This window comes from Terrapene carolina, unplaced genomic scaffold (genome assembly GCF_002925995.2).
Source record: "Terrapene carolina triunguis isolate 2854851 unplaced genomic scaffold, T_m_triunguis-2.0 Scaffold58, whole genome shotgun sequence".
NCBI lineage: Eukaryota > Metazoa > Chordata > Testudines > Emydidae > Terrapene > Terrapene triunguis.
The window spans coordinates 13,442,388-13,470,095 of NW_020664409.1; the positions used below are offsets into that span (position 1 = coordinate 13,442,388).

Consider the following 27,708-nt stretch of genomic DNA (forward strand, 5'->3'; position numbering starts at 1 on the left):
AAAAAAAAAAAAAAAAAAAAAAAAGAGATAACGGACAAGGTAGCCCGGGTGGGGTGGGGGAGGAGGGAAGGACAAGGCCACATTGCTTATTGTAGCCACACTAAAAATCAAACTGTTTGAATGACAGCCTTCTGTTGCTTGGGCCATCCTTCGGAGTGGAGTGGCTGGGTGCCTGGAGCCTCCCCCCTACACGTTCTTGGCCATCTGGGTGAGGAGGCTATGCAACATGGGGAGGAGGGTAGGCGGTTATACAGTGGATGCAGTCAGGGCTGCCCAGAGGATTCAGGGGGCCTGGGGCAAAACAATTTCAGGGGCCACTTACATAAAAAAAAAAGTTGCAATACTATAGTAACATGTATTTGGAAATGTAAAAAAATAACCAGTGAAATACATTCAAAAAATTAATTTTTAATAATTTGAAAATACACGAAATACATTATTTAAAAACATTAAATGCTTTAATGGTATGTATACATTTGCAATTACATAATGGGCTGTCGCTGGGTGAGGGTGATGGTTGGTGCCAATGGGCTGTCGCTGCCTGGGGGTGGCGCTACTGTTGCCCAGGGCTGGGTGGGGAGCTGGGCTCTGGGTCTGGGGGTGCCCGGCTCAGAGGGGCTGGGCTTGGGGGTCAGGGCTGCGGGGGGATGGGGTCGGGGGGTGCCCGGCTCGGAGCTGGGGGGCAGGGGGGCGGGGGGGTGGGGGGTGGGGGGGGGGGGGGGTGGGGGGGGTGTCCAGCTCAGAGGGGCTGGGCTCGGAGCTGGGTGTCAGGGCTGTGGGGAGATGGGGTGTCCCGCTCAGAGGGGCTTACCATGCTGCTTACTCCCGCCTCCCACCTCTCCCGGAGCTTCAGTGCGCCGCGTCCAGAAGCGGCCCTGGACAGCGCTGCAGCAGCGTGGCTCCACGGGACCTGAACTCCCGCCGCTCAGCCCGGAGCTCGGAGCCCCGCCCACTTACCACACGGCTCTGAACAGGAGGAGCTCAGGCCACCTGGCTGCAGTGCTGTCCAGGGCTGCTCCTGGACGCGGCGTGCTGAGGCCGGGGGATGGGGGAAGGCGGGGGTGGGGGGGAACCTCCAAGATTTTCGTGGGGGCTCCTGCGGGGTACGGGGCAAATTGCCCCACTTCCCCCCGCCCCCCGGGCGGCCCTGGATGCAACAGGGGTCTGTGCTCTTGTTGGCTTTCCTGCAGCTCCAACAGATGCTTCATCTCGTCCATTTGCTCCCCCAACAGATGCTTCATCATGTCCATTTGCTCCCCCATTAGCCTCAGCATCGCGTCCTGCCTCCGCTCTTCGCGCTCACTTAATTCTTTCCTGGCCTCTGCCACTGAATGCCTCCATGCATTAATCTGTGCCCTATCAGTGCGGGAGGACTGCATGAGCTCGGAAAACATGTCATCGCGAGTGCGTTTTCCTCCTTCTAATCTGCGATAACCTCAGGGACGGAGATGATAGGGGGAGCGTAGAAACATTCTACGCTCTACGATTCTGGGGGGACTGCATGGTCACCTGTGCTACTGAATTCGCCACGCTGACAAAACAGGAAATGAAATTCAAAAGTTCCCGGGGCTTTTCCTGTGTACCTGGCTAGTGCATTGGAGTTCAAAGTGCTGTCCTGAGTGGTCGCAATGGAGCAATCTGGGATAGCTCCTGGAGGCCAATACCGTCGATTTGTGTCCACACTACCCCAAATTCGACCCAGCAAAGTCGATTTTAGCGCTACTCCCCTCGCCGGAGAGGAGTACAGAAGTAAATTTTAAGAGTCCTTTAGGTTGACGGAACGGGGTTGGTTGTGTGGACGCAGTCATTTTTACATCGACCTAATACGGCTAAATTTGACCTAACCCCGTAGTGTAGACCAGGCCTCTGTCAGTGTAACAGTGCAAGTTTCTTTGCATGACCCTTAAAGTGAATCATGAGATGACTTTATAAAAAGCAGGCCTCATGACACCTAAGTAGTGATTGTCCTCGTCTTTCAGAACTAGTAGAATTTTGTGCTATACTGAGACTCTAAAATTAATTTAAATTAGGACCTTTGATGTTGTATAGCAATAATCTAATAGTATAATAAACAAAACTAAACAATATCCTGTGAAAGATCTTGGAATAGTTGCTAAGGAATGTCAAAAACTGTGACAGAATATCACAACATTTCTGTTTAAACACATCAGTTATTACAAATATTTTAATCAAAATTTGATCATCAAGTCATCTTAATAGAATACAAATAATAGTATTCCTTATCAAGTGCTTTGCATTATCTGAGCACAAGAGCTATGCCCAGAATACAGATTCCTCTCTATTTTCATACCTCAAAATCTTGGTACTGTTCTTCTGTTAATGACTTCTTGGCAACCACCAGAGTGCGCAATCCTTCTCGTGCCATGTTGCCACACTGAATAGACAAAAGTACAAAAGAATAACGTAGGTAAAATAGCATGCTGTTCTGTACTACAGCCCAACAATAGGGCATGTGGTACCTATCTTTACAGACAGGAATTACAGACTAACCAGCATCACATCAATACTTGGAAATGTATTGGAACAAATCATTATAACAATCAGTTTGTAAGCTCCTAGAGGATAATAGGGTGATAAGTAATAGCCACATGGATTTGTCAAGAAAAAAATCATGCCAAACTAGCCTTCTTTGACTAAGTTACTGGCCTAGGGGATCAGGAGAAGCAATAGACATGATATATCTTGATTTTAGTAAGTCTTCTGACACAGTCCAACATGGCACTCTCAAACTAGTTAATGTGGTCTAGATGAAATTACTATACGGAGGGTGCACAACTGGCTGAAAAATCACTCTCAAAGAATAGTTATCAGTGGTTCGCGGTCAAACTGGGAAGGTATATCTAAGAGTCATATAGAGGAGTTTTGTCACGGGTCAGATACTATTCATAATTTTCATTAATGACTTTGATAATGGAGTGGAGAGTATGGTTATAAAATTTGTGGATGACACCAAGCTGAAAAGGGTTGCAAGCACTTTGGAGGACAGGATTAGAATTCAAAAAGCACCTTGATTAGTTAGAGAAGTGGTCTGAAATTAACAAAATGAAATTCAATAAAGGCAAGTGCAAAGTACTGTACTTAAGAAGGAAAAAGCAAAAGCACAAATACAAAATTAGGGAATAACTGGCGAGGCAGTAGAATTGCTGAAAAGGATCTGGGGATTATAGTGGATCACAAACTGAGCCACCAATGTGATGCAGTTGCAAAAAAAGGTTAATATGATTCTGAGGTATATTAACAGGAGGTACGTATTCCACTCTATTTGGCATTGGTGAGGCCTCAGTTGGAATACTGTGTTCAGTTTTTTTGCATCACACTAAGTAAGATGTAGACAAATTGGAGAGTATCCAGAGAAAGCAACAAAAACGATAAAAAGTTTAGAAAATTTGATCTATGAGGAAAGGTAAAAACTGGGTATGTTTAATGTTGAGAAGAGAAGATGGAGGAGGAGCTTGATGATAATCTTCAAATATATTAAGGGCTATTATAAAGAGGATTGTGATCAACTGTTTTACATATCCATCAATGGTAGGACAAGGAGTAATTGGTTTAATCTGCAGCCAAGGAGATTTAGGTTAGATAATAGGAAAACAACTCTGACTATAAGAAGAGTTAAGTACTGGAACAGATTAACAATGGAGGTTGTGGAATCCCAGTCTGGGATGTTTTCAAGAAAAGACTAGACAAACTGTCAAGTATACTTGACCCTGCCTCAGTGTGGGAGGCTGGAATTGTTGACCTTTCGAGGTCGCTTCCAGCCCTACATTTCTATGATTTCCATAACAGCTAATTTGGTTTTTAGTCCCTGCTAGATTAGTCTGGACACTAGGTAAAATGATGTCCAAGTAGTATATGGTGTCAAATAAAGATAAAGGAATCACTAATCTTCCCTTTACTGCACATAAGGCATCCATCTACATGCTAAGAGAGCTAAAGTTCAGACTAGTAAAATAGTGAGATTGGTTTCTTTTGTGCATACAGCATAGTGGTTTTAACCCAGTCTGAACTTCTTTATCTCAAACATACCTTTTTCTTAACCAAGCTGAGACAAATAAGTAATTTGGATCCTTGTGGAGCACCACATATTGAGAATAGCATTTGATACTATGGTTCATGAAATCTTAGTTGAAAGATCATTCAAATCGGCTTTGATAAAAATGCTATAGTATACACTGAAAATTGGCTAAGAGGTTGTGATCTAAGTGGTAAAGTACTGAATTGGAGGAAGGTGCCTAGCGAGTTGTGCGTAAATCTGTGTTAGAATAAGTACTATTTCACATTTATATTCATGATTTATTAAGGAATAAACAGCAAACAGATAATAAACAGAGGAGTTGTAAAACAGAAAAAATTCTGAAATAATACAAATATATCCAGAAATCTTAGAAACAACAGAACTTAATAAAATACAATAATCTGTGAAAAATACAAGCTAATGGACAAATAGAGAAAAATCATCCACAATGCAGATATTCAGTGGTAATGAGTAACATGGGAAGTAGTAATTCAGAAAGAGACTAAGGAGTAAAAATGGACAGCAAATTAAATATGAGTTTGCAATTGCATGACAGCAAAATAGGCTAATGTAAAGGGCTAAAAATGTACACTTGGATAGATCAATATTAGAGGGTAGGAGGTGGGGGACAATAACAGTTGTGAAGCATACAAACACCAAGTAGGGAGAGATTACTTCATGTGGTATGCAGGGATATAACTAGAAGTAATAGGATTCATTTTTTTTAAACGTAGTCTGAATATAAGGAAAATCTTCCTGACAGCATGGTATTTTAGGCTAGTCTTTCCCATTCTTTTGATAGTTAAGTCCCCCTTCAGGAAACTGAAACCAGTCATGGTTCATTCAACTCTCATATGTTGCTAAAGACCTACCTAAAATGGGCAATTAATCAGAGTAGATTGTGTAGATCTTTAATATATTTTCTATTTTCTTACATGCTTTGATGATCAATGAAACAGTTAACAATGTTGACATTTTAAAGTATCATGATTTGCATTTGAGTTAGCACCTATTGGAATGCATGGGACAATTTACAACTCAGAGCTTTTGTTTCAGATCCTCTGCAAGCTAAGACTACCATTTGTCATCCATAACACTTGGGATACTTTCACAAGGTTTTCTTCATAACATAACGGCTAGAGATGCTGGAGGACAATTCAGACACCTGTCCACACCCACCCTGGCTAGTCTTGGGCTATGGAATAATCTCTCAAGGCCTGTGACAGAATCTGCATCATTTGGCATTTCTATTATAGACTGGACAAAGCAATAAAATATATACTTCTACCTTAAAGGCCATTTCCCTGGAACAGTTCTGCAATGGCCCCAAGGAGACTGACTATAGAGGACCTGAATCTGGTTGTCCAAAATCACATAGACCCACAACTAGGAGAACTCCAGGAGCCTCACTTTTGTGATGTAGGGCTACTATGTGCCTCTACTCTTTCAGGCAGAGAAAACAGTGGCTGCACACACAATCTATATGCAATTCCAGGGGTAAGAGAGCCTGTATGAAAATCTTCTTAGATAAGGGTCTGACCCATCTAGCTGTTAAGATTCAAATGGGAGGCCCACAAATAGAGAACATAAGCTCACGGGGCACTCCCTCTGCCTGTCCTGGTGGTGGACATACCTCGATGATGGACTACCCTCTTGCAGATGACTATGGTTGGAGCAGAGTAAAGAAAAAAAATGAAAATTGCCCTTCAGCTAGACAGATTGCAGCACAGATTTCAAAATGATAAAATTAAAATTCAGGTTAAAAAAATATTAGCTCAAAACTTTGCTCAGCACCACAGAGGTGTTTTCCCTTACTTTACACAAGAACAGGGCTGGATTTCTCTGGAGCTAATGATCCTGCTACAGTTATAAGTGATAGAAACTGAAATGAATTTTCCTTACTCCATCTATTGGTAGAAGATCATAGTACACAGACAGAGAGAATCTAGGGGAAGGTAAAATTATGGTTCAGATGGAATTTTCACCGATTTATAGCTTTCCCCCCAAAATGTAACTATGAGCTGAAAATGTATATGCTTTTTTTCCCTCAGCCCAGCCACCAACTTTCTTCTTTCTTCTCTTAATTCCACTCATGAGTCACCAAATTGCAGGTGGAAAGCACTAGATGGGATTCATTGGAACCAGGGCCGGCCTTTGATATGGGCGAACGGGGAAAAAGCGCACACAGTCTCTCTCTCTCACGCACACACAATGAGTCTTTTTCACACTCACCCCCCAACACATATTTGTATTATTATTATTATTGTTGTTGTTTCTTCTTGGTAATTCCTGCAATGCACATATATTCTCTGTAATTTTATTCTTTCAAGGTGCTGTTATTTTAGTTTGACTGGTCTATGCATTTCATAATTTTATCTCTCTCTTATGCTTAAATTTAATTCTTTGAGTAGCGAGTTCTAAAAGGCCTAACCTGTCCTGGCTGGAGTAATTATTATTATTACTTTTATCATCATATTGTGCTTTGTCAGTCATTATTTAAAGTGGTACAATCAAATAATAGTATCCTTTTAGAATGTAACTTTTGTCTGTACTAACTTTAGCAGTGTCAGTTTAAAAAACATTAGCTAAACACATAACTTTAGACACTAGGCAGATGAAGGTCGCTTATTTTCAAATTGTGTTTTTAGTTATATCTGTAAAATAACTTAAAATTTCCATGAAAATAAATGCAGTTCCAACTATGATACCAATAGCAATGATGGAGTCAAATGTTGGTGAGTCACCTGCTGCTATTGAGCCATATGAAGAGCTGAATGCTTTGAGAGTACTGCAGACATAGGTGCGCCTACTTCCTGGATGCTCTGGGGCTGGAGCACCCACAGGGAAAAAATGGTGGGTGTTGAGCACCCACTGGCAGCCCCTCATCTGCTCTCCCCCACAGCACTTCCTGCCCGCTGGTGGGCCCTGTGGATTAGCGCCTCCCCCTCCCTCCCCGCGCCTCCCGCCCGCCACGATCAGCTGTTTTGCGGTGTGCAGCAGGCTGCGGGAGAGGAACGAGGATGTGGCACGCTCAGGAGAGGGGGCAGAACTGGGTGGGAAGAGGCAGGGTGGGAGTGGTGCAGGGGCAGGAAGAGGCGGGGTGGGGCCTTGGGGGAAGGGGTGGAGTGGGGGCAGAGCCTGGAGCAAAGCTGGGGGTCGAGCACCCCTCGGCACTTCGGAAAGTCGGCACCTATGACTGCAGAGACATGTGAACCTGGATAGAACAAAGTACTAAAGAATATATTGTAAAGAACAATCTTGCTCTAGCAAGATATACTGCAGTAAATAGACATATAGTTTCCCCCCCATCTTTAACGGTCATGAATTTGTTTCCGTAGTTACTTAGAGACTGAATCAGAAAAAAACCTTCACTTTGGTTCTCCTACAGGATAACACAATATGCTATTGTTAGTTAGGTCACTTGGATTCCTCCTGCTAATCTTTTTAATAAGGAGACTTCCTTTTGACTGAAGTTTTAGAATTGGTTATACTAATCTTTTAGATGGTTAAAGCACATGCGATAGAGCCAAGCAATGACTGTCAAGAAAATATGACTTCTTTATAGCAAATCCATTTCTTGCTGATCAAAAGACTACACCCTAAAAGTAGTCTTAAAAAAAAAAAAAAAGCAGCATAAAACAATGGTCTTAATGAAAAACAAGCCTGATGCTGCCTGTCTGGTGCAAAACACTTATTGACTTGACCTCATAATGTTAAATAAATTAAACAAGTATTTTACAATTAATTGTGCATCATTATCGCCAAAAGTAATTTTTATGACATTTTGTTAGGTCTTGAGGGAGTTTAATTTATTCATGTCCCTGATTAAATCAAACCGCCCTGAAGCAGATATTGATTCATATTGCCAATACCATTATGAACATACATGGTGTGATCATTGTATTACCATAATGTCTGTACGCAGGGTCAGATTAGGATGATTACTGGTGCCTAGTACAGCAACACAGTGGAAAATATTTAAGCAGTTTTGAAATGTAGTCTGTGCAAATAAATATATATATGGAGCTTATATTACTATAAAATTACGTTTATACTCACACGGTTAAGTAAATTTATTTAATTTTGGCTACATCCATGAAGATATTTCAGGATTCCCAGCCAATTGTAACAGTAAAGAGACTAATAGGTGCTATATACAGAATACTTCTCAAAAAGTATTTGGGTTTTATGTGTACATTTGTTTTGGAAGGGACATTCAACATAACAAATATATCCCTAGTCTTAGGTTGCTATGTTGTTCAGTAAAACTGTTACCTCTGCTTTCCTTTCTGGGTTATACAAAATTTGAAAACAACTGCAATTCCTTAAAATCTATTCATGATACACTTAATTGCATTTCACAATCCATTACTGCTTTGATTTAATATTTCCATTTCTGAACCTATTCCACTATCTGTGGTAAAGAAGACATTGTGGTTTCTCCTTCTGTTCTTTGCAAATTTCAGCTATAAAATATTTCCCCATGACAAAATAAAGTACACAGTCTCTTCTATTTAATTTTCTGCTCGGTTCTACCCATGCTATTTCTTACCTCTTCTTCTAACCAGTCATTGTACTGTACAATGGTGGACATTGCGACATCTGCACCTTTCATATAAAAGGTAATTTCTCCAGTAGATTCATCCTGCAATTTTAGAAAAACAGTAGAAGAAATATTTTGTTCGTATTGTTTAATCAAAATGACCATATCTTCAAAGCAATCTGCTTATACTTTAATACAGTAAAATAAATTTGAAATAGCCAATAGCAGTGACCATACCCCTTTAACATATACATAGCATCTTTCATACAAGTTCTCAAAGCACTTTACAAAAAGGTCGGCAAGATTTATCACTCAATTTAATTAATTTTATCCATAAAAATGTGCACATCTTAGCCTGTTGGGACATATTCACAACTAAAATCCACAAACTGATAGAGTAAACTGACTGCACCATATTTTATACATCAAGGGAAACTGAGGAAGAGAGGCAATGTCCCAAATTTTCAAAAAGCGATTTATAATTTTGGGGGTCTCAGTTTTTGGGTGCCCAACTTTACATATCTAAGGTCTGATTTACAGAGGTGCTGAACACTTACAATTCCAAATTAAGTCAATGCAAGATACAGGTGCTCAGCATTTTTGAAAATCAATTCTTAAATAGCTAAAAGTTGGTTGCGCTAAAAATGGAGGCAAAATTACAGGGGTCACTTTTGAATAGTGGGCCTAAATGATTTGCCCAAGAACACAAAGTGCATCAGTGGCAGAATTGAAAATAAAGCCTCGATTTCTTAACTTCTAGGCCTTGTTCTAATTACTGGAAGGTTCTGCCTCCTTTGTGGTATACTGCACAAATACATTTCTGTATTAAGGCTGCCACCTTTCCCTCAGATACATAAGTCTTCACATTGAGATCATAAGTAGGGCTGCTGATTTTAGGTTTTAACTGATAACACTGACAAAACACTCCCAATTAAAAAATAAAATAAAAAATAAAATTGGTGTTTATCCAATAAACACTGGAAATGGTTATTTGTATTGAAAGGCCTATCTGCATGGAGCAGTAACATGGACCCAGTAACAGGGGTGTGATTTATAAAACACACAAACATGTTGCACATTGACTGGCCTGTGTCAACCCTGCTACTGTGGACTAAAGGTACCCTTGTGTGCTTAAACGTATTACTGTTTGAAACATTACTATGTTAAAGTGCACTAGGGAACATTACAAAGAGATACTCATTAGAGTATACTACCGTAACAAGTAACGTATGAAACATACATTACTCATCACTTTTTCGTACTATGAAAAAGCCCTGAATTTTGGACACCTAAATAAAACTCAAAACCTGCTAAAAATAAATGAAGCCCTAAAGAAAAAAAAAAAAGAAAAACCAGAAGCCCTAATTATACATTATTATTTGTATACTATAAAATGTTGGCTAGGTGCTTTGAAAATGGAAAGAGGACAATATTCCCACCAGAAGTGCTTACAATCCAGTTAGACAATAGAAAGAGGAAAGCTGGAGATATCGTATACTTCTTTAAGAAGTTGCATTGTATTTTAATGAAAAATAATTTGATACAATGATTCAGTAATACAAAGTTACATAATATCTCTCAAATTGTTATTCCACAATTTATAAATCACTTTCTTAATAAAGTCTAAAGATATTTTTGTGCAGATGCACTTCCCCAAAAGTGACTGGTAATATAATTACCAATTAAACTTTTTGACCACAAATCATTGCTAAACTTTTTGTAAAATACACTTTATTTTACAACCAGGTTCTAAAAATCAAAAATAGACAACAGAATTGCCAGCTTCTGAGGACAGTCCTTTTGTTACCAAAATATTTCCAACTACGTTTTACAAAAACAATCCTAATTCAATTTATTCTTCCTTGTATTATTATGGAGTATTTTTGGTTGCTGTGGTTGAGGTCGTTTCAACATTTCCCTTAGGAACCTCTATTTCTAGCACTTTGGCCAGGATCCATAAAGGGACTTGGGTATTGCAATGCTGAGTGTTGCAATGCCTACTTTTTAGGTTTCTAGAAAAATCACAGGAACAACACTGCAATCCACAACACCTGAAAATGGAACAGCTTCAATGGGAGAGATTGAGGGAGTCCTACATCAGAATATCCCATAGCTCACTTGTTAGACCATTCTCCTGAAGAGTAGGAGTCCCCTGTTCACATCATTTCTCCCCCCTCAGGCAGAGGGGGAACTGAAACTGAGTCTCCCATATCCCAGGCAATTGCTCTAACCACTGGGCTATAAGTTATAAGGTAGGCACCACCACTACCACCGGCCAGATTTTGAATAAGACCTACTCTAGTAGGTGGCCTCTGAGCAGGCCTACCTGATTGGACCCTGTACATGAGATAGGCGGGTGAATGCCCATCTTCCCCTGGTTTGTGGACCACTCTGGGGCATAGGAAAGAGATAAATACCTGGGGGGAGGGGGAGCAGCAGTGCGCATGCCCAGATGTAAAAATCTTAGGTGCTTAGAGATTTTTTACCCTGAAAACTTAAGCGCCTACAGAGTTAAGAGGATCATAGTGAAGACTAAAACTAGGACATGTGTCTCTAAACTTCAGACTTAAGGAATGTTTACACTGCAATTAGGCACATGGCTGGCCTGTGCTAGCTGACTCGGGCTCGTGGCCTGCGTTGCATACGAGAAAATGATTTCCTGGACAGACGTCAGGATATGCTTCTATAGGTACAACGTTCTGAAGAATCGGAGCAGGCTGCGCAGAGGGCACTGAGGGACGATGAAGAAATTTGGCAGCATGTGACCTTCAAAAGAAGAAAGAGGAGCGTCCATGTACCAGCAATGGAGGTACAGGTGAGCAACTGTTTTCATATTCTCTCCACAGTTACTAATGCGGAGAGTGGACTAGATGATACATCTGAGGGAAGGGAGCAGAAGGAGACTCCACCGATTGGAAGGCATGAGATGCACTGTCCTAGGGATGGGGGTTCCATGACCACCGCTCCCAAGAGAAGGAGGAGGGTGGTGGTGGTCAGGGACTCCCTCCTCAGGGGGACTGAGTCATCTATCTGCCGCCCCGACCGAGGAAACCGAAAGGTCTGCTGCTTGCTAGGAGCTAGGATTCACGATGTGACGGAGAGACTGCTGAGACTCATCAAGCCCTCGGATCGCTACCCCTTCCTGCTTCTCCACGTGGGCACCAATGATACTGCCAAGAATGACCTTGAGCGGATCACTGCAGACTACGTGGCTCTGGGAAGAAGGATAAAGGAGTTTGAGGCGCAAGTGGTGTTCTTGTCCATCCTCCCTGTGCAGGGAAAAGGCCTGGGTAGAGACCGTTGAATTGTGGAAGTCAACGAATGGCTACGCACGTGGTGTCGGAGAGAAGGCTTTGGATTCTTCGACCATGGGATGGTGTTCCAAGAAAGAGGAGTGCTAGGCAGAGACGGGCTCCACCTAACGAAGACAGGGAAGAGCATCTTCGCAGGCAGGCTGGCTAATCTAGTGAGGAGGGTTTTAAACTAGGTTCACCGGGGGAAGGAGACCAAAGCCCTGAGGTAAGTGGGGAAATGGGATACTGGGAGGAAGCACGAGCAGCAGAGGGCAAGAGGGGAGGACTCTTGTCTCAGACTGAGAAAGCGGGACAATCAGCGAGTTATCTTAAGTTTCTATACACAAATGCAAGAAGCCTGGGAAACAAGCAGGGAGAACTGGAAGTTCTGGCACAGTCAAGGAACTATGATGTGATTGGAATAACAGAGACTTGGTGGGATAACTCACATGACTGGAGTACTGTCATGGATGGATATAAACTGTTCAGGAAGGACAGGCGGGGCAGAAAAGGTGGGGGAGTTGCGTTGTATGTAAGAGAGGAGTATGACTGCTCAGAGCTCTGGTATGAAACTGCAGAAAAACCTGAGAGTCTCTGGATTAAGTTTAGAAGTGTGAGCAACAAGGGTGATGTCATGGTGGGAGTCTGCTATAGACCACCAGACCAGGGGGATGAGGTGGACGAGGCTTTCTTCCGGCAACTAGGAGAAGTTACTAGATCGCAGGCCCTGGTTCTCATGGGAGACTTTAATCACCCTGATATCTGCTGGGAGAGCAATACAGCAGTGCACAGACAATCCAGGAAGTTTTTGGAAAGTGTAGGGGACAATTTCCTGGTGCAAGTGCTGGAGGAACCAACTAGGGGCAGAGCTCTTCTAGACCTGCTGCTCACAAACTGGGAAGAATTAGTAGGGGAAGCAAAAGTGGATGGGAACCTGGGAGGCAGTGACTATGAGATGGTCGAGTTCAGGATCCTGACACAAGGAAGAAAGGAGAGCAGCAGAATACGGACCCTGGACTTCAGAAAAGCAGACTGACTCCCTCAGGGAACTGATGGGCAGGATCCCCTGGGAAAATAACATGAGGGGGAAAGGAGTCCAGGAGATCTGGCTGTATTTTAAAGAATCCTTATTGAGGTTGCAGGAAAAAAACATCCTGATGTGTAGAAAGAACAGTAAATATGGTAGGCGACCAGCTTGACTTAACAGTGAAATCCTTGCTGATCTTAAACGCAAAAAAGAAGCTTACAAGAAGTGGAAGATTGGACAAATGACCAGGGATGAGTATAAAAATATTGCTCAGGCATGCAGGAGTGAAATCAGGAAGGCCAAATCACATTTGGAGTTGCAGCTAGCAAGAGATGTTAAGAGTAACAAGAAGGGTTTCTTCAGGTATGTTAGCAACAAGAAGAAATTCAAGGAAAGTGTGGGCCCCTTACTGAATGAAGGAGGCAACCTAGTGACAGAGGATGTGGAAAAAGCTAATGTACTCAATGCTTTTTTTGCCTCTGTCTTCACAAACAAGGTCAGCTCCCAGACTGCTGCACTGGGCAGCACAGTATGGGGAGAAGGTGACCAGCCCTCTGTGGAGAAAGAAGTGGTTCAGGACTATTTAGAAAAACTGGATGAGCACAAGTCCATGGGACCAGATGCGCTGCATCCGAGGGTGCTAAAGGAGTTGGCGGATGTGATTGCAGAGCCATTGGCCATTATCTTTGAAAACTCATGGCCATCGGGGGAGGTCCCGGATGACTGGAAAAAGGCTAATGTAGTGCCCATCTTTAAAAAATGGAAGGAAGAGGATCCGGGGAACTACAGGCTAGTCAGCCTCACCTCAGTCCCTGGAAAAATCATGGAGCAGGTCCTCAAGGAATCAATTCTGAAGCACTTAGAGGAGAGGAAAGTGATCAGGAACAGTCAGCATGGATTCACGAAGGGAAAGTCATGCCTGACTAACCTAATTGCTTTCTTTGAGGAGATAACTGTGTCTGTGGATGAGGGGAAAGCAGTGGATGTGTTATTCCTTGACTTTAGCAAAGCTTTTGATGCAGTCACCCACAGTATTCTTGCCAGCAAGTTTAAGAAGTATGGGCTGGATGAATGGACTATAAGGTGGATAGAAAGCTGGCTAGATCGTCGGGCTCAACGGGTAGTGATCAACGGCTCCATGTCTAGTTGGCAGCCGGTTTCAAGCGGAGTGCCCCAAGGGTCGGTCCTGGGGCTGGTTTTGTTCAATATCTTCATTAATGATCTGGAGGATGGTGTGGACTGCACTCTCAGCAAGTTTGCAGATGACATTAAACTGGGAGGAGTGGTAGATACGCTGGAGGGTAGGGATAGGATACAGCGGGACCTAGGCAAATTAGAGGATTGGGCCAAAAGAAACCTGATGAGGTTCAACAAGGACAAGTGCAGAGTCCTGCACTTAGGATGGAAGAATCCCATTCACTGTTACAGACTAGGGACCGAATGGCTAGGAAGCATTTCTGCAGAAAAGGACCTAGGGTTACAGTGGTCAAGAAGCTGGATATGAGTCAACAGTGTGCCCTTGTTGCCAAGAAGGCTAACGGCATTTTGGGCTGTATAAGTAGGGGCATTGCCAGCAGATCGAGGGACCTGATCATTCCCCTCTATTCAACATTGGTGAGGCCTCATCTGGAGTACTGTGTCCAGTTTTGGGCCCCACACTACAAGAAGGATGTGGAAAAATTGGAAAGAGTCCAGCGGAGGGTAACAAAAATGATTAGGGGGCTGGAGCACATGACTTATGAGGAGAGGCTGAGGGAACTGGGATTGCTTAGTCTGCAGAAGAGAAGAATGAGGGGGGATTTGATAGCTGCTTTCAACTACCTGAAAGGGGGTTCCAAAGAGGATGGATCTAGACTGTTCTCAGTGGTACCGGATGACAGAACAAGGAGTAATGGTCTCAAGTTGCAGTGGGGGAGGTTTAGGTTGGATATTAGGAAAAACTTTTTTACTAGGAGGGTGGTGAAGCACTGGAATGGGTTACCTAGGGAGGTGGTGGAATCTCCTTCCTTAGAAGTTTTTAAGGTCAGGCTTGACAAAGCCCTGGCTGGGATGATTTAGTTGGGAATTGGTCTTGCTTTGAGCAGGGGGTTGGACTAGATGACCTCCCGAAATCCCTTCCAACCCTGATATGTTATGATTCTATGATTCTAAGCTAAGGGGCCTGTTTAACTGCAGTGTAGACTTCTGGGCTTGGAATGAAGTCCAGGCTCTGGGACCCTGTGAGATGGGAGGGTCTGAGCTTGGGCTGCAGCCCGAGCCCAGAAGTCTACATTGCAATTGAAGAACCCCTGCAGCCTGAACCCTGGGAGCCTGAGTCAGCCCTGGGTTTTTAATTGCAGTGTAGACATATCCTTAGGCACCTAAGTACCTTTGTGGATCTGGGCCCTTGTGTCTCGGTCACTGTCAGTCATTAACTTGCCCCTGTATATTAAAGTACATTTGGTACTTGAATATTACTCTTAAATCTTGGAACGTTAACAGAACTATAATAGGTACAATGGGGAAATTAAAAGTGGAGTTTTAGGCTGTGATTGTGGAAGCTGCTCTATGCATGAAGTATTGAAGTCAATGTGGCCCCATGTTGTTGGAGAGTTCCGCCAGAGAACTTGTCTTAATTTTCTAAAGTATCTTGTTGAATATTTTGTTGACAAACGAGTGTTATTTACAAACCTTCCAAGTTTTATATTTGAAAAGTTTACAAAATATATAAACTATGCATACTTTGAAATGTCCACATTTATATTGAGTAAACAGGTACACTGTAAAAAAAATCTTAGTAAAGTAAAAACAAAATTTAAGGAATATTCAAAACATTTACCCGGACTATGATTCCCATGCGTTTGCTTTCAGATGTGAAGGGGAAAACTTGCAGAATATAATACGTCAGAATTTGTCCTCCTGGACTCTTCAGTTGCATTGAGGTCAGATCTCTGTTAACCAGAGTAAGACCAACACTCTCTGTCCATTGTACCAGAGCTACCTAAAGAAAAGCACGTTGAAGTGTTAAAGGTCAATTATACCCTTGTGTAAACTACACTAAAGCCAAACAACTGACTTCAGGTTAAGGGTCAAGACTTTTCATTTCCTAAGACACTCAGAAAAACAAATCTCATGTACAGTGGTACAGAATTTAAGCACGGAAATATTTTTGTATAAGATGACAACATAACAATAACGGTATGTGTATTTTTATAAACTCACTATGAAGCATATAAACAGGTTTATTTGAGTTTATTTCTCATACACAAAGTTATTCACTGAAAAGAGGTTGTACCATCATTAGAGTGTACTGTGCAGAAATATTTTTCTTTAACAGTTCTCATACTAAATTGGGTTGGTTTTACTAAAGGAATGTGTTCATTTAGAGTTAACAGAAGATATACCAAAGGGTGTATGCAAAACATAATACAATAAATAAATCTGTTTTCTACAATGTTCATAAAAACATTAATAAAAAAACAATGAATACAAAGTAATGGGAGTAATTCTGTGTTAAACATTTTTTGTAACTTTGTGGTTTCATAGATGTTTACTTATTACAATTTTTAAACAGACAACATAAAGCTTGTATTACTTAATGTTTTTCAGCATATTGTAGTTATTTAAACTTATAAGTTGATTACTTTTCTTATAAAATATACTATATCTGGGTTTCTGCCTAGTAAACCACATATGAAACAACCCTTTACAAACCTAGATCAATCAAAAGTGCTTAGAAAAGTAGTCTATTTTCCTAAGGGTGATGATGGGGAAGGACTGCTGCATTGTACAAATTTCATGAACACTGGCTAAAATTAATTCCATTGCATCTTAAATACACACCCTAGGGAACTGCAAAATAATTGTTGAGAACTTCATATTTTTCCTCTAATGAAGCAGCATTTTTGAAAAGTTGCTAAACTTAGTAGCATGCTACTTACCTTCTGTTTTGTGCACAGTGTTCTTTACATACTGCGGTATCCTATTTTTCAATAGTGTTATAATGACCATTGGAATTATTTAGCCAAACATTTTTAAGTTAGGAAACCTGCTTTATAACTTTTTGATATACAAAAACATTCCATATTCTTTTAATGGATAATATATGCGAATAGATTTATCCTCCAAAATTCTACTCCTCTGCCCCCTCCCCGTTTATCAAACCTCACCAAGGGCTGGATTAGATGTCTAATTACCTTTAAAAATCTAGCCCTAAGTTTTTAAGAATGAAACTGACTATTGTGCTGAGGGCCTACATAAGTGGGTCTTTGTACAGGGCCTTTGCATTGGGGTCAATTTCGTTCCCAAAAATTAAACCTAAACTGGCATAAAGCAGTACTGAAATCTTCAGCTGGCGTCAATTGTCATAGCTCCATTGACTTCAGTGGAGTCATGACAATTGATGCCAGCTGAGAATCTGCCCCTAGGTGAGTACATCACTTTATGTAGCCCCTTATGGGAAGTTAAATTAGGAGGTGGTGGCCTGAGTGCTCCAACAAACTAATACAGGATGTTGTCAGTGCCTGTAAATTCACTGTAGGCACCAATAAACAAAAATATGGAAAAGAGATGGTTACTGGAGGAGAATAAGAACATTTTAAAAACAACACTGTTAGTTCCAAAATCACAGTGAAAGTCTATTAAAGATTTTCTTCTACAATAAAACTACCACATAAGCTGCAAATGATCCAATACTCCCAAGGTTAATTTTCAATTTTCACTGTGAAAGGTTACTATTACATTCTGACCTGTAAATTGCATCTTTCTGCTAATACCCTATCATCTCATTTGTGTCCCTTTGCAGCTAGGACTTAAGCGTTCTATATTTGGTGACTCACATCTGTTTATTATTTAGTTCATGCTTGGCTTCACAGACCATTTGAGTTAGCAGTTTGTAACACAGTCATTTTATATTATACCTGGGCTACAACTCTATGAAGTTTGTTTAGAATTGATCACTAGTGGATCAAAGCTGGATAATAAGGCACAAGAATCAACTGTGTGGGTGAAAGGCTTCAACTTAAGATAATCATGTTAACTTTACACTGGTACCAGCCAGTTAAAACATGTGTTTGACCAACATGACCCTGACAGCATTGAGAATGATATTAAGTCCTAGCTTCAAATACCCAGAGTTCTCTAACATTCCTAAGTTGATTCTCCAAATATTGTTCTGTGCATGCGAAAACAGGCTGTCCTCCTGCAAGATCTCCTCATGCCTGAACTTGGTACTAAAGGACCAATTTCCATCAAAGGATGGCTTAACCTCACTCTTCTTATCTTCCTGTTTGCTCCAACTCTGTACTTGGGTTTCAGTCATAGGCAGCCTGGGGGTCCTTGGGGAAAAAGTGTCAAACTCTTTCTCAAGACTTAAGGATTGCTGTTCAAAATAACCAGCAAAGGTCTGGATCAGCTGCAAAAAGGAATTCAAAGCAGAGAAGAATGCTTATACAGGGAAGAAATTTTTACTAAGTAGGACACTGTGGGCAGCCTAGTCTCTAAAATAACAACAAAAAACCCCAAAAAACAACAACAAAAAAACCCAGCAGGCTGAAAATTATTTTAATTAGTGTTAGTCTTAGTTGTGTTGTGTTTAACTTTACCATTTGAAGAGCTTAACCTCTTTAATATGCTTGATTTTATACTTACATCATTATAAAGCTGAACTGCTCTTTTCTATTTAGTGTTAATTTGAGGTTTGGCACGTCAAATGTTTTGGATCAGATAATTTGTTTCTTTAGAAAAAGTGGTAAGAATAAATATACACACTCTCAAGTTAAAAATGTATATAAATGTTAGTAGTTCAACCTTAAAAGGACACAATCTCTCTACATTTTACATATAAAGCAGACACCTTATTTGCTTATGCTAAGATTTTTAAAAATAGGAGTCTAATCTTGGGCTCCTAAATTAATGTTTCTGCACCTAAATAAGTGGTCTGATTTTCAAACATGCTGAACACCTGCATCTTCTTTTGATGTCAATAGGAGCTGCTTGGTTTTCATCACTTTTAAAAATCAGGCCACTAAATTAGTATCCTAACTTTAGGATCCTATTTTTAAAAATTCGGGTGTTAGCATATGTTACAGATGTATATGCATAACATATTTAGCAAATATACATACTATATTTTGGCTAACAACTATGAGAATTTGGAGTTCTTATTTTGGGCACCACACGGTTCCCATATTTTCTGTCATATCAATAAGAACACATTAAAAGTGACTAAAAAATAAAAACAAACAATATTTAAGTTACATTCCTTATTTCATACACTTTTGACTTTTATGAAAATTAGATTTGAATGCTATACTTGGTTTTGTTTTTTCAACATAACATAACATTGGTTTAATATATATTTTTGAACGCAGAATACCTTTGATTAATAAAGACATTTCAGTGCTAAAAATATAATGACTAGCTGCAAAGTGGGCAGGGCGGGGGAGATATACAGAAGTATTAATAGAAGAATTGTAGAATAGTAGAATTGGCATGAATACCCAAACTGGGTATTTGCACAAATATCAGTTATGTGGTGAATACCAGTGGAGGGCAAGAGGAAAGGCCATACCAATGTATCTCCTGTCTTTGGGGCAGTTGGACCCAGTTGCCACTCTTCTGGAGCTTACTACTGCAATTCTATTCCCTTTCCTCTGCATCACTCTTCTGAAACTCTAACAGTAAAATTCACTTTCTCTGTAGTTTCTGAAGCATGATGCATTTTGGGGTATAAATACCAGGGAAAGCCTTAGAGCACAAAGTGAATGAAGCTGCAATAATGGAACACAATGGAGAGGAGCTGCTGGTGACAGCTATTGCCACCAAGGTAGCAGAATGTCTCTTTCCCTATCCCTTCATGGGAATTGGGAATGAGCATCAGAAACAGGTATTCCTTTTTTTTTTATGTATTCATTCCAAAATTAATAAGCTGATCCACTAATCTATGTAGTCATAACAGTCATGTGAATTCAGATGTGTTAATTTGCTACCAGTGGTTACTGTTCCACCTAAAATAGTCTGTGGCTATGGATACTGTCCCTCTCCATCAGTAGCAAAATAATACTTAAAGTAGCATCAAGTGGCTGCCCAGCCTTAAGGGCAAGCAATAAAAGTGATTTTACCAAGTGCTTTTAAGGCAAAACCAAATATTTTCCTTGGCATTTTAGAATGGGGTAACTAAGGAACAGACATGCCAAAGCTTACAAAGAAAGTTGCCCCCAACCTAATCTCTGAGGAGGCAGACCCATATCTAGGATAGAGTGACTCTTATAATAGTTGTACTTAGCTAGAACAGCAAAACCAGACTAATTATGCTTACCTCCTTTTGTAGTGTTTTAAGTGCTTTGAGATTTTTTCATAAGAAAAAAGCACTACACTGAGTGCAATGCAACATACAATGTCTTGGCCAGCAAGCGCAATGGGCTAATAGGTTAGGCATTAACTGCATTACAAAGAAACCTGCATTTCAAGTTGGCATTTAATTTAGTAGGACATTTAGTATTTTTACCATCATGAGGAGTGAAGGCAGACTGTACTGTTACATGATTGTGTGGCTGACTTAGTGAATGTGCATATCTTGTGAGGTACATGCAAAACGAGGCAGGGCTCCACAAGAGCCATTAGTAGCTTGCACAACACTGCACACTCCTTTCATTTAATAATTTGGCAACCTAGCTATCCTGTCTATTTAAATATTGTATCATTTGCCTAGCAAAAGCACAAAATGAAAGATGTAAAACTAAACTGGAAGTTTCTAGAAAACGCCATAAAAATAGATAAGGTTGCTAAATGAGAACAATGTAGTTACCTATCATATCAGTCATAAAACCCTAGTATTTATTAAAGATAAGAAAATGAATGGTTAAGGAATCATAAATCTTGCACTACACATAAAACCAAACATTATTCTAATCAAGTAATAAAATGCATATTTTATAACACAGCTATCTTACCTCTAACCTAAAATAAATACTATTCTTTCATCAATCTCAAAATATAAATAGCCTTTTGAAAAAGAAATAAAATGTGTACATGTACACACAGTTGTCACACTGATCAGCCTGAAAAACTCAACCTACATAATTTTATTATTAATCACTAATGTTCTACATTTTCCCCACTAAATTTCATCTGTAACTTTATTCTTAGGAAACAGCAGTAACAAATTCTTCACCACAAAATTATGCGTGTTAATTAATACAGATATTAGCTGTTAATATTTCCTATTTAACAAGTTAAGAAAGATATTTAAAAAAAGAAACAAACAAACTAGCCTCAAGTCAATAATGTATTAGTCAGAGTTAAGGATGATGTTTTTGATGAAATATGCATTGTTCAAGATAGGCAGGAGAATGAAACAGACCCAGCAATGGATTTTTAAGTGATAAGAATAATACATTTGTTTGTTAGTTCTGGGTGTTGCATAGGATTTCTGTTCTTAACTTTCCTCTCCACATTTTTAAGTGATTAGTTTTTATTAAAGATGTGATATTTAACTTGTGCTTATGCAATTTTTTTTTAAAAGGACGTTGTCACTTTGCCAAACCCTATGACTCCTTTGTAACACTCCAGCAATGCAGAGTAGCTGGAAATGCAATATTTTGGTACAATTGGTCAGAAAACCAAGTTTCCATTTTGAGGGAAAAATCTGATATTTTGAATTTTCCTTTAGTCCTAAACTGGGACAAAAAGTCAGTATTTTGAAATTTACTGCAGAATGGAAATTGCTAAATATTTCATTTTGGAAACATCAAAATAACTATCCAAATTTTTTGTTTTGATAATGTCAAAACATTAAACTATAAACTACATATATAATAAAATATTAAAATAAATTAAAAGTTAAAGAAGTACGGTAAATTAAAAGTCAGAACAAAAAATAAAGTTTAAATGAAATATTCCATTTTGAGTCAAAAATTTTCTGCTGGAAATTTTGTTGAAATTGACACATTCCTGTGAAATGTTTTAATTTTGAGAAAGTAGCATTTTCGAACAGAAAATTGTTATAGTGAATTTTTTTCAGTCAGTTCTAATTTCTGGTTACCTGGAGATCCCCCTGATGTATCCAGTTCTAGAAGACACCTCCCTCCCCCCACGCGTGGCATAGGGGACATAACCAAGGAAGGGGGATATCTGGAGCACTGCTGTGTTTTGGAGTTCTCCAATTGCTTGAACGGCCCACAGGGGCTGTTCCAGCTTGGTGCAAGGTAAGGTATGACTACGTTTTGAGCTGGGGGTGTAATTTCCAGTTTGAGGAGACATACTCACATTAGCTGTGATCTAGCTAGTGTGTTAAAAGTAAGCGTAGCCACGGCAGCATGAGGGACTGCCCTGAGTACATACCCATCTGAGACCCTAGGATGTATTCAGGGCAGCTAGACCCTCCCACAACTCACATCACAGAAGCTACACTCTATTTTTAGTGCACTAGCTCAATTAGTGCTAGCACAGGTATGTTGCCTTGAGCTGGGAATCATACCCCCAGCTCGAAGTGTACACATACTCAAAGAAATACCCTAAGGTTGCTATTACTTGCTTTAAGCACTGAATCAGAACAAGCATCCGCAGGACTGAGGGCATAAAGATGGCGTATAGCTATCTCCCCTCTTGCTTGTCTCCCCTCTTCTCCCCAGTCCCTTTTGGCCCTGCATTGTGAAGCACATGGTTGGATACAAGGATATAGCCTGCTGCTTTGGGTTTTGCAACAGATTATATCTAGATGGCTTTCTATAACATCGTTAGATAGCTTGGATAAGTTCAGATAAAGTTGAGCTATGCATGGTGATCTGAATCAAATATATCCAATACTGTATAAAGTGTATGGTATATCTCAGATTTAAACTGTTGCCTCATCTTGGCAAAAAGAAAATGATAATATGTTTCTATGAAACCACGTTCAAATACCTCTTCGGACAGAGGCATGTAACTACTCTAAATCTTTCAGATAATATTCGCTCAGTGTACTTTACAGCCCATGAACCAAACTCCACTTTCAGTTTAATCAGTATAAATTGCAAATAACTTCACTGCAGCCAATAGAGTTACTTTCAATTTACACAAAATCAACCTGCTATACAGAGGATACACAGGGTATGTACACGCCATTTTTAAATTAAGACTATTCTTTGAGACTAGGTGGAGGTGTGGGAGAATTTTTTCAATACTGCTCTAATACTGAGTGTTTCCAATTGTTCAAGTTATTTTCTGTAAAGATTTTGGGGAATTCTTCCCACTTGTTCAGCAACAGTTCAGATGATTCCAATTAGCAGTGAAGAATACACAGAGACTGCATTCCTTTGTTTATATTTACAAAAGATGATTTAGTGATTGACATTTGTATTTTATGATTTTTAATTAGGAACATTCATGGTTAAATATAATCAAATTATTAACTTAAAACGACAATCTGATCATCTGGGAAAACACCAGTCAATATTCAAGATAGGGTATGGAGTAGTTATTCTTGGTGGGTCTCGAAGGTCATGGAAGTGATGGTTTTATGCTACTGAATAATTTGCTCTTCACAAATACATTGACAAAACAACACAATTAGTCTTGCTTGAATAAGCACACACACAAAAATGAATTAAACAATACAACATGTCTCATACATTACAGCTTTAGTTTTGTAAACACAAAAGCTGCTTCACTACGGGCATATCATTTCCCTTTTCAAATGATCAGCTTTGTATCCTTGTAATTAATTTTAGCAACTCTGTTATCTCTTGCACATTAACATTTGAATGAGATGACTGACCATATCTTAATGTAACATTTAAATATTCCCAATGTTGGAATTAGATGTTTGGGAGCATAACAATGCAGGAAAACGCATAACCAATAAATAGGTAGTAGATGAGAGTAAGCAGTCATTAAAAATCATGACATATCTATTTTTCTTGACCAAAGGAGGCCAAAGGTCTTGAAAGGCTCCTGTTCATAGCATGCCTCTGAATTACTTGGGTCTGTGACCTTTGTACTTTATTGCTCTACCTACTTAGTTTATATCCTTTTATGATTGTTCATTACATTAGATTAGCACTGGCTTTCCACAAGTAATGTGAACAGGCACTTATGACAGTTGAGCAAGAGTTGTTTTAGATTTTGTCAATGGCTTTCCCAGTGTGTACGCATTGTTTGCTATGCTGTAGCTATAGAGGACAGAAGTGACAGACAAATGAAACTTTCCACTCTTTCAGAGAAAATGAAATATTGATCACTTATCATAAGAAACAATGAGCCTGGCAGAAGTAGGGTTCACATTAAGAATACAAAATCAGTTACTTATCTCAGGCTACTCTAAGACAATGACTACATATTTTATGGTGGATGTATCTACTCCTAAACGTGCATTTTTGTCACAATGCCATATATAAATGGGATTGTGAAGAATTTCAAATGAATTCATCATGTCAACTCATTAAGTCTGTAATCTGTTTTCATTAGAATATTTAAATATTTCCTGTGTTTTCTCACATGGAAGAACAGTTTATAGTTAAACTGTCTATAATTTTTCAAGTAATGTCTCTTACGAAAATGACAAACACTAGATTATATAAGACAGAAGGCCACCAATAAAATAATCTCTTCAACAGAATACAATCACTCCAGATCCATAAGCAAAATCTAAGAGAGCAGAGTTGTAATACTGAGGAAGTACAATGTATAAAACTGGTTAAGTCTATTAAATGATAATGTTGTTTATTAACAAAATATGTTGTGATAGGTCAATGCTGAGGTTAAACAGAAAACATCAATTGAACCATTTCCCTAAATAAAGCTCCAGGGTGCAATATTCAGAGCACTTTATTCAATAAAAAATGCTTTTAAAATGGTACTTTGGTGATTGGGAAACATTGGCATCATCTGTCAACCTAACTGCAGGAAAGTTCAATAAGCTAAATAATGAACCATTTACATTATTTTCCTTAGGCTCCAGTGATTTGCAAACATTGCATCAATAGAGCTCTTTAAAAAATTATGATAAAGACCTCCCTCCTAGTCTTTCACTTTCCGCTTTTTTTTTTGGTCATGCTGAAATGTTTACATTATTTAAATGTTTTTGTGGCTTCATATTGATATTTTACCCAATAGCAATATCTTATTAAATTAAAAGATACGTGTTTGATGTACTAATTTTACTAGTTTCAAAGGGAGGCAAATTAATTTTAAAAGATTAAAAAAACACTTAGGACTGCAACTTCAAAAGACGGTTGGTGAGTGCTTTTGCTTCATTAGTTTGTAGTTTGAATTCTCAAGTTTGGGTGATTGAATGCATGGCCCTCCTAAGATGTACAACTATAGCTCCTCTCCCTTAAAAGCAGTCTACACCACGCCCCCTTCCAGCCTCACATTGCCTTCCACTACTTTCCTTCTTCCTATACCCTTCAAACTGTGAAGTCTCATTCCCATGTGAGGCAACTCACTCACACCGGAACTGCCAGTTATTTTGATCCAGTTCTCCCTCAACTGGAAAATCTCCCTTCCTGCTCTTCCATCAGCTTCCAGTCCTGTTCCTGAGCCACCTGGCCCAGCATCAACACTTTTCTATGACCACACTCCCTGCTGCTCCTCTGCACCATATCAGTAACACAGGGCCTCCTTCTTCTACCCTTCGAGCCCAGCATTAATCCAATAAGCTCCTGCTTTCCTTTCGACCCTCTATGTAAAATCCACCATTTGTCTTTTCAGCACCCACCAAACTGCTCTTCCTCTCCGCTAGGTCAAATTTCTACCTACCTTCAGAAGTCAAGCACTTTCATGCTATCCTCAAATTCTTACACTTCCCTCATCTAGACAAAAGTGGAGCTGTGCTCTTCTACAGCAGGTTTTTCAGGCTCCACACAAAACTTCCACATGGGCACAATTTGCAAAGGGTTACTATCTAGGTTTCTGTTCCTCTGATTTAGGTCATTCTTTGTTTCCAGGGTCAAAGGAGCGTTACATCCTTAGTCATCTGCTCTTTATATTTAGTTATTTTCTTATCTAAAAAAATCCATGTTTATTATGTTTTACAGTATCTTTCTCCCTCAGTGTATTGAGGTATTTTGTAGCCCAGAATATGATCCAACAATCAATATGCAAATATGGTAACACAAATTATATGTTTATAATAAATTCCAAACATGACTGGTATGCATAAACACAATTTCTGCTTATCTCCATTCATCGAGATCACATACATTACGTAAACCCATAGAAATGCCTACAACTGATTGTTGATATTGATTATATACCTAAAGCATGATGTCTGAAATCCTACCTTGATTTTAATCTTAAGGAAAGGGATGAATGTCTTAGCCAGTTATCCATATGGGTTCACTTTACAGTTCCTAGACCCTGTGGACAGTGATTATAGCATATGAAATACCCACAAGCCGTGCTAGTTGGCTCTATATGAAGCACTTGACAGCAAATATAATGGGGACAAAGTTTCCTAGAAATACTATTTGTAATTTGTTTCTACACTGAAAAAGTGTGACTTGAGCAGCTAGGATAGTGCTGGTATTTTATATGATGAAATATTTAATATTTATGTAACACTTATAGCAAGCACAGTAAAATATCTATCCCAGTCTCTAGGCACTATTAACACTTCTTTAAACATACAAATCATATTTGACTCCTCACGTTTACTTATGGAGATCCAAATTAGGATCAGAAATATGCTACTTTGTATTTTTCTTCCTCAGAAAGAGTACAACTAATATATTTCTAACTGTCATTCTATGGGTCACTTCTATGGAATTCTGAATCCTGTGCCTTGTGTCACTCCCATGAATATACTCCCTTGAAGAATTTTATCAGCTAACATGGATAATACATTTAGGCCCTGATTCAAGAACGCATCCCTATTTAGCGCAGCACTTAAGCATGTATTTAACTTTGATCAGATGCAGAGTACCATTGACATCAATGGGACTTGTGCTTAAGACTTAATTGATTGAAATGGAACTTAACCACATGCTCAAAGTTAAGCATGTGCTTATGTCTTTTCCTAAATTTGAACTTTAATTTGTGCTGAGCATTGTAAAACTTTGGCTAAATCCAAGGCTTTCAAGTTGTTTACTGTTGCTTGAACTAAATGGCCTCTATGCGTAGATTTTTTTTTTAAAAATCCATTTGTGCACCTAATGAGTAGTGTCACCCACTGCTCCACCCATGTTTGTAAGGGGGAATCCAGAGGTGAAAGTAAGCCAGTACACCCCGGTACAGTGTACTGGCAAGAGCCGGTGTGCCATACTGGGACTGCCCAGCTTCCCCAGGCGGCAATTTAAATTGCCGCCAGAGCCCCACTGCTGGAGCCTTGCGGTAGCGGGGCTCCGGAGGTTATTTAAAGGGCCGGGGCTCCCGCCGCCTCTACTGCCCTGGGCCCTTTAAATAGCCGCCGGACCCCCGCCGCCGCTACCCCAGGGGTCCGGGGGTTATTTAAAGGGCCGGGGCGGTAGAAGCAGGGGAGTCTTGGGCCCTTTAAATAGCTCCCAGAGCCCTGGAGTAGCGGCGGAGCTCCGGGGGCTATTTAAAGGGCCCGGGGCTCCCGCTGCCTCTACAGCCCCGGCCCTTTAAATAGCCGCCGAAGCCCCGCGGCCAGAGCCCTGGCATAGCAGCGGCAGCCAGGGGCTCTGGCAGTGGTTTAAAGGGCCCGGGGCAGTAGTGGCGGCCGAGCCCTGGGCCCTTTAAACAGCCGCCGGAGCCCCTGGCTGCCGCTGCTACCCCGGTGGGGGAGGGGAGGGCACTTACCAGTACAGGGCGGGGCGGGGCTGGCTCTGACCCCCCCATCCCAGCCCCTTCCGCCCGAGGCCCCGCCCCTTCCGGGGGTCAGAGCCGGCCC

The 27,708-nt window shown here is 40.2% G+C and overlaps 1 protein-coding gene across 1 annotated transcript in view; it reads right to left on the reverse strand.

Moving 5' to 3' along the window:
* ATP9B (ATPase phospholipid transporting 9B (putative)) overlaps window positions 1–27,708 on the reverse strand; it is a 280,545-nt gene that overhangs the window by 27,673 nt on the left and 225,164 nt on the right. Inside the window, exons 16-18 of the mRNA XM_024206823.2 lie at window positions 15,718–15,879; window positions 8,589–8,681; window positions 2,312–2,395 (exon numbers count right to left, since the gene is read on the reverse strand). Coding sequence (XP_024062591.1) covers window positions 2,312–2,395; window positions 8,589–8,681; window positions 15,718–15,879 — 339 coding nt within the window. The remainder of the gene's footprint in view (window positions 1–2,311; window positions 2,396–8,588; window positions 8,682–15,717; window positions 15,880–27,708) is intronic.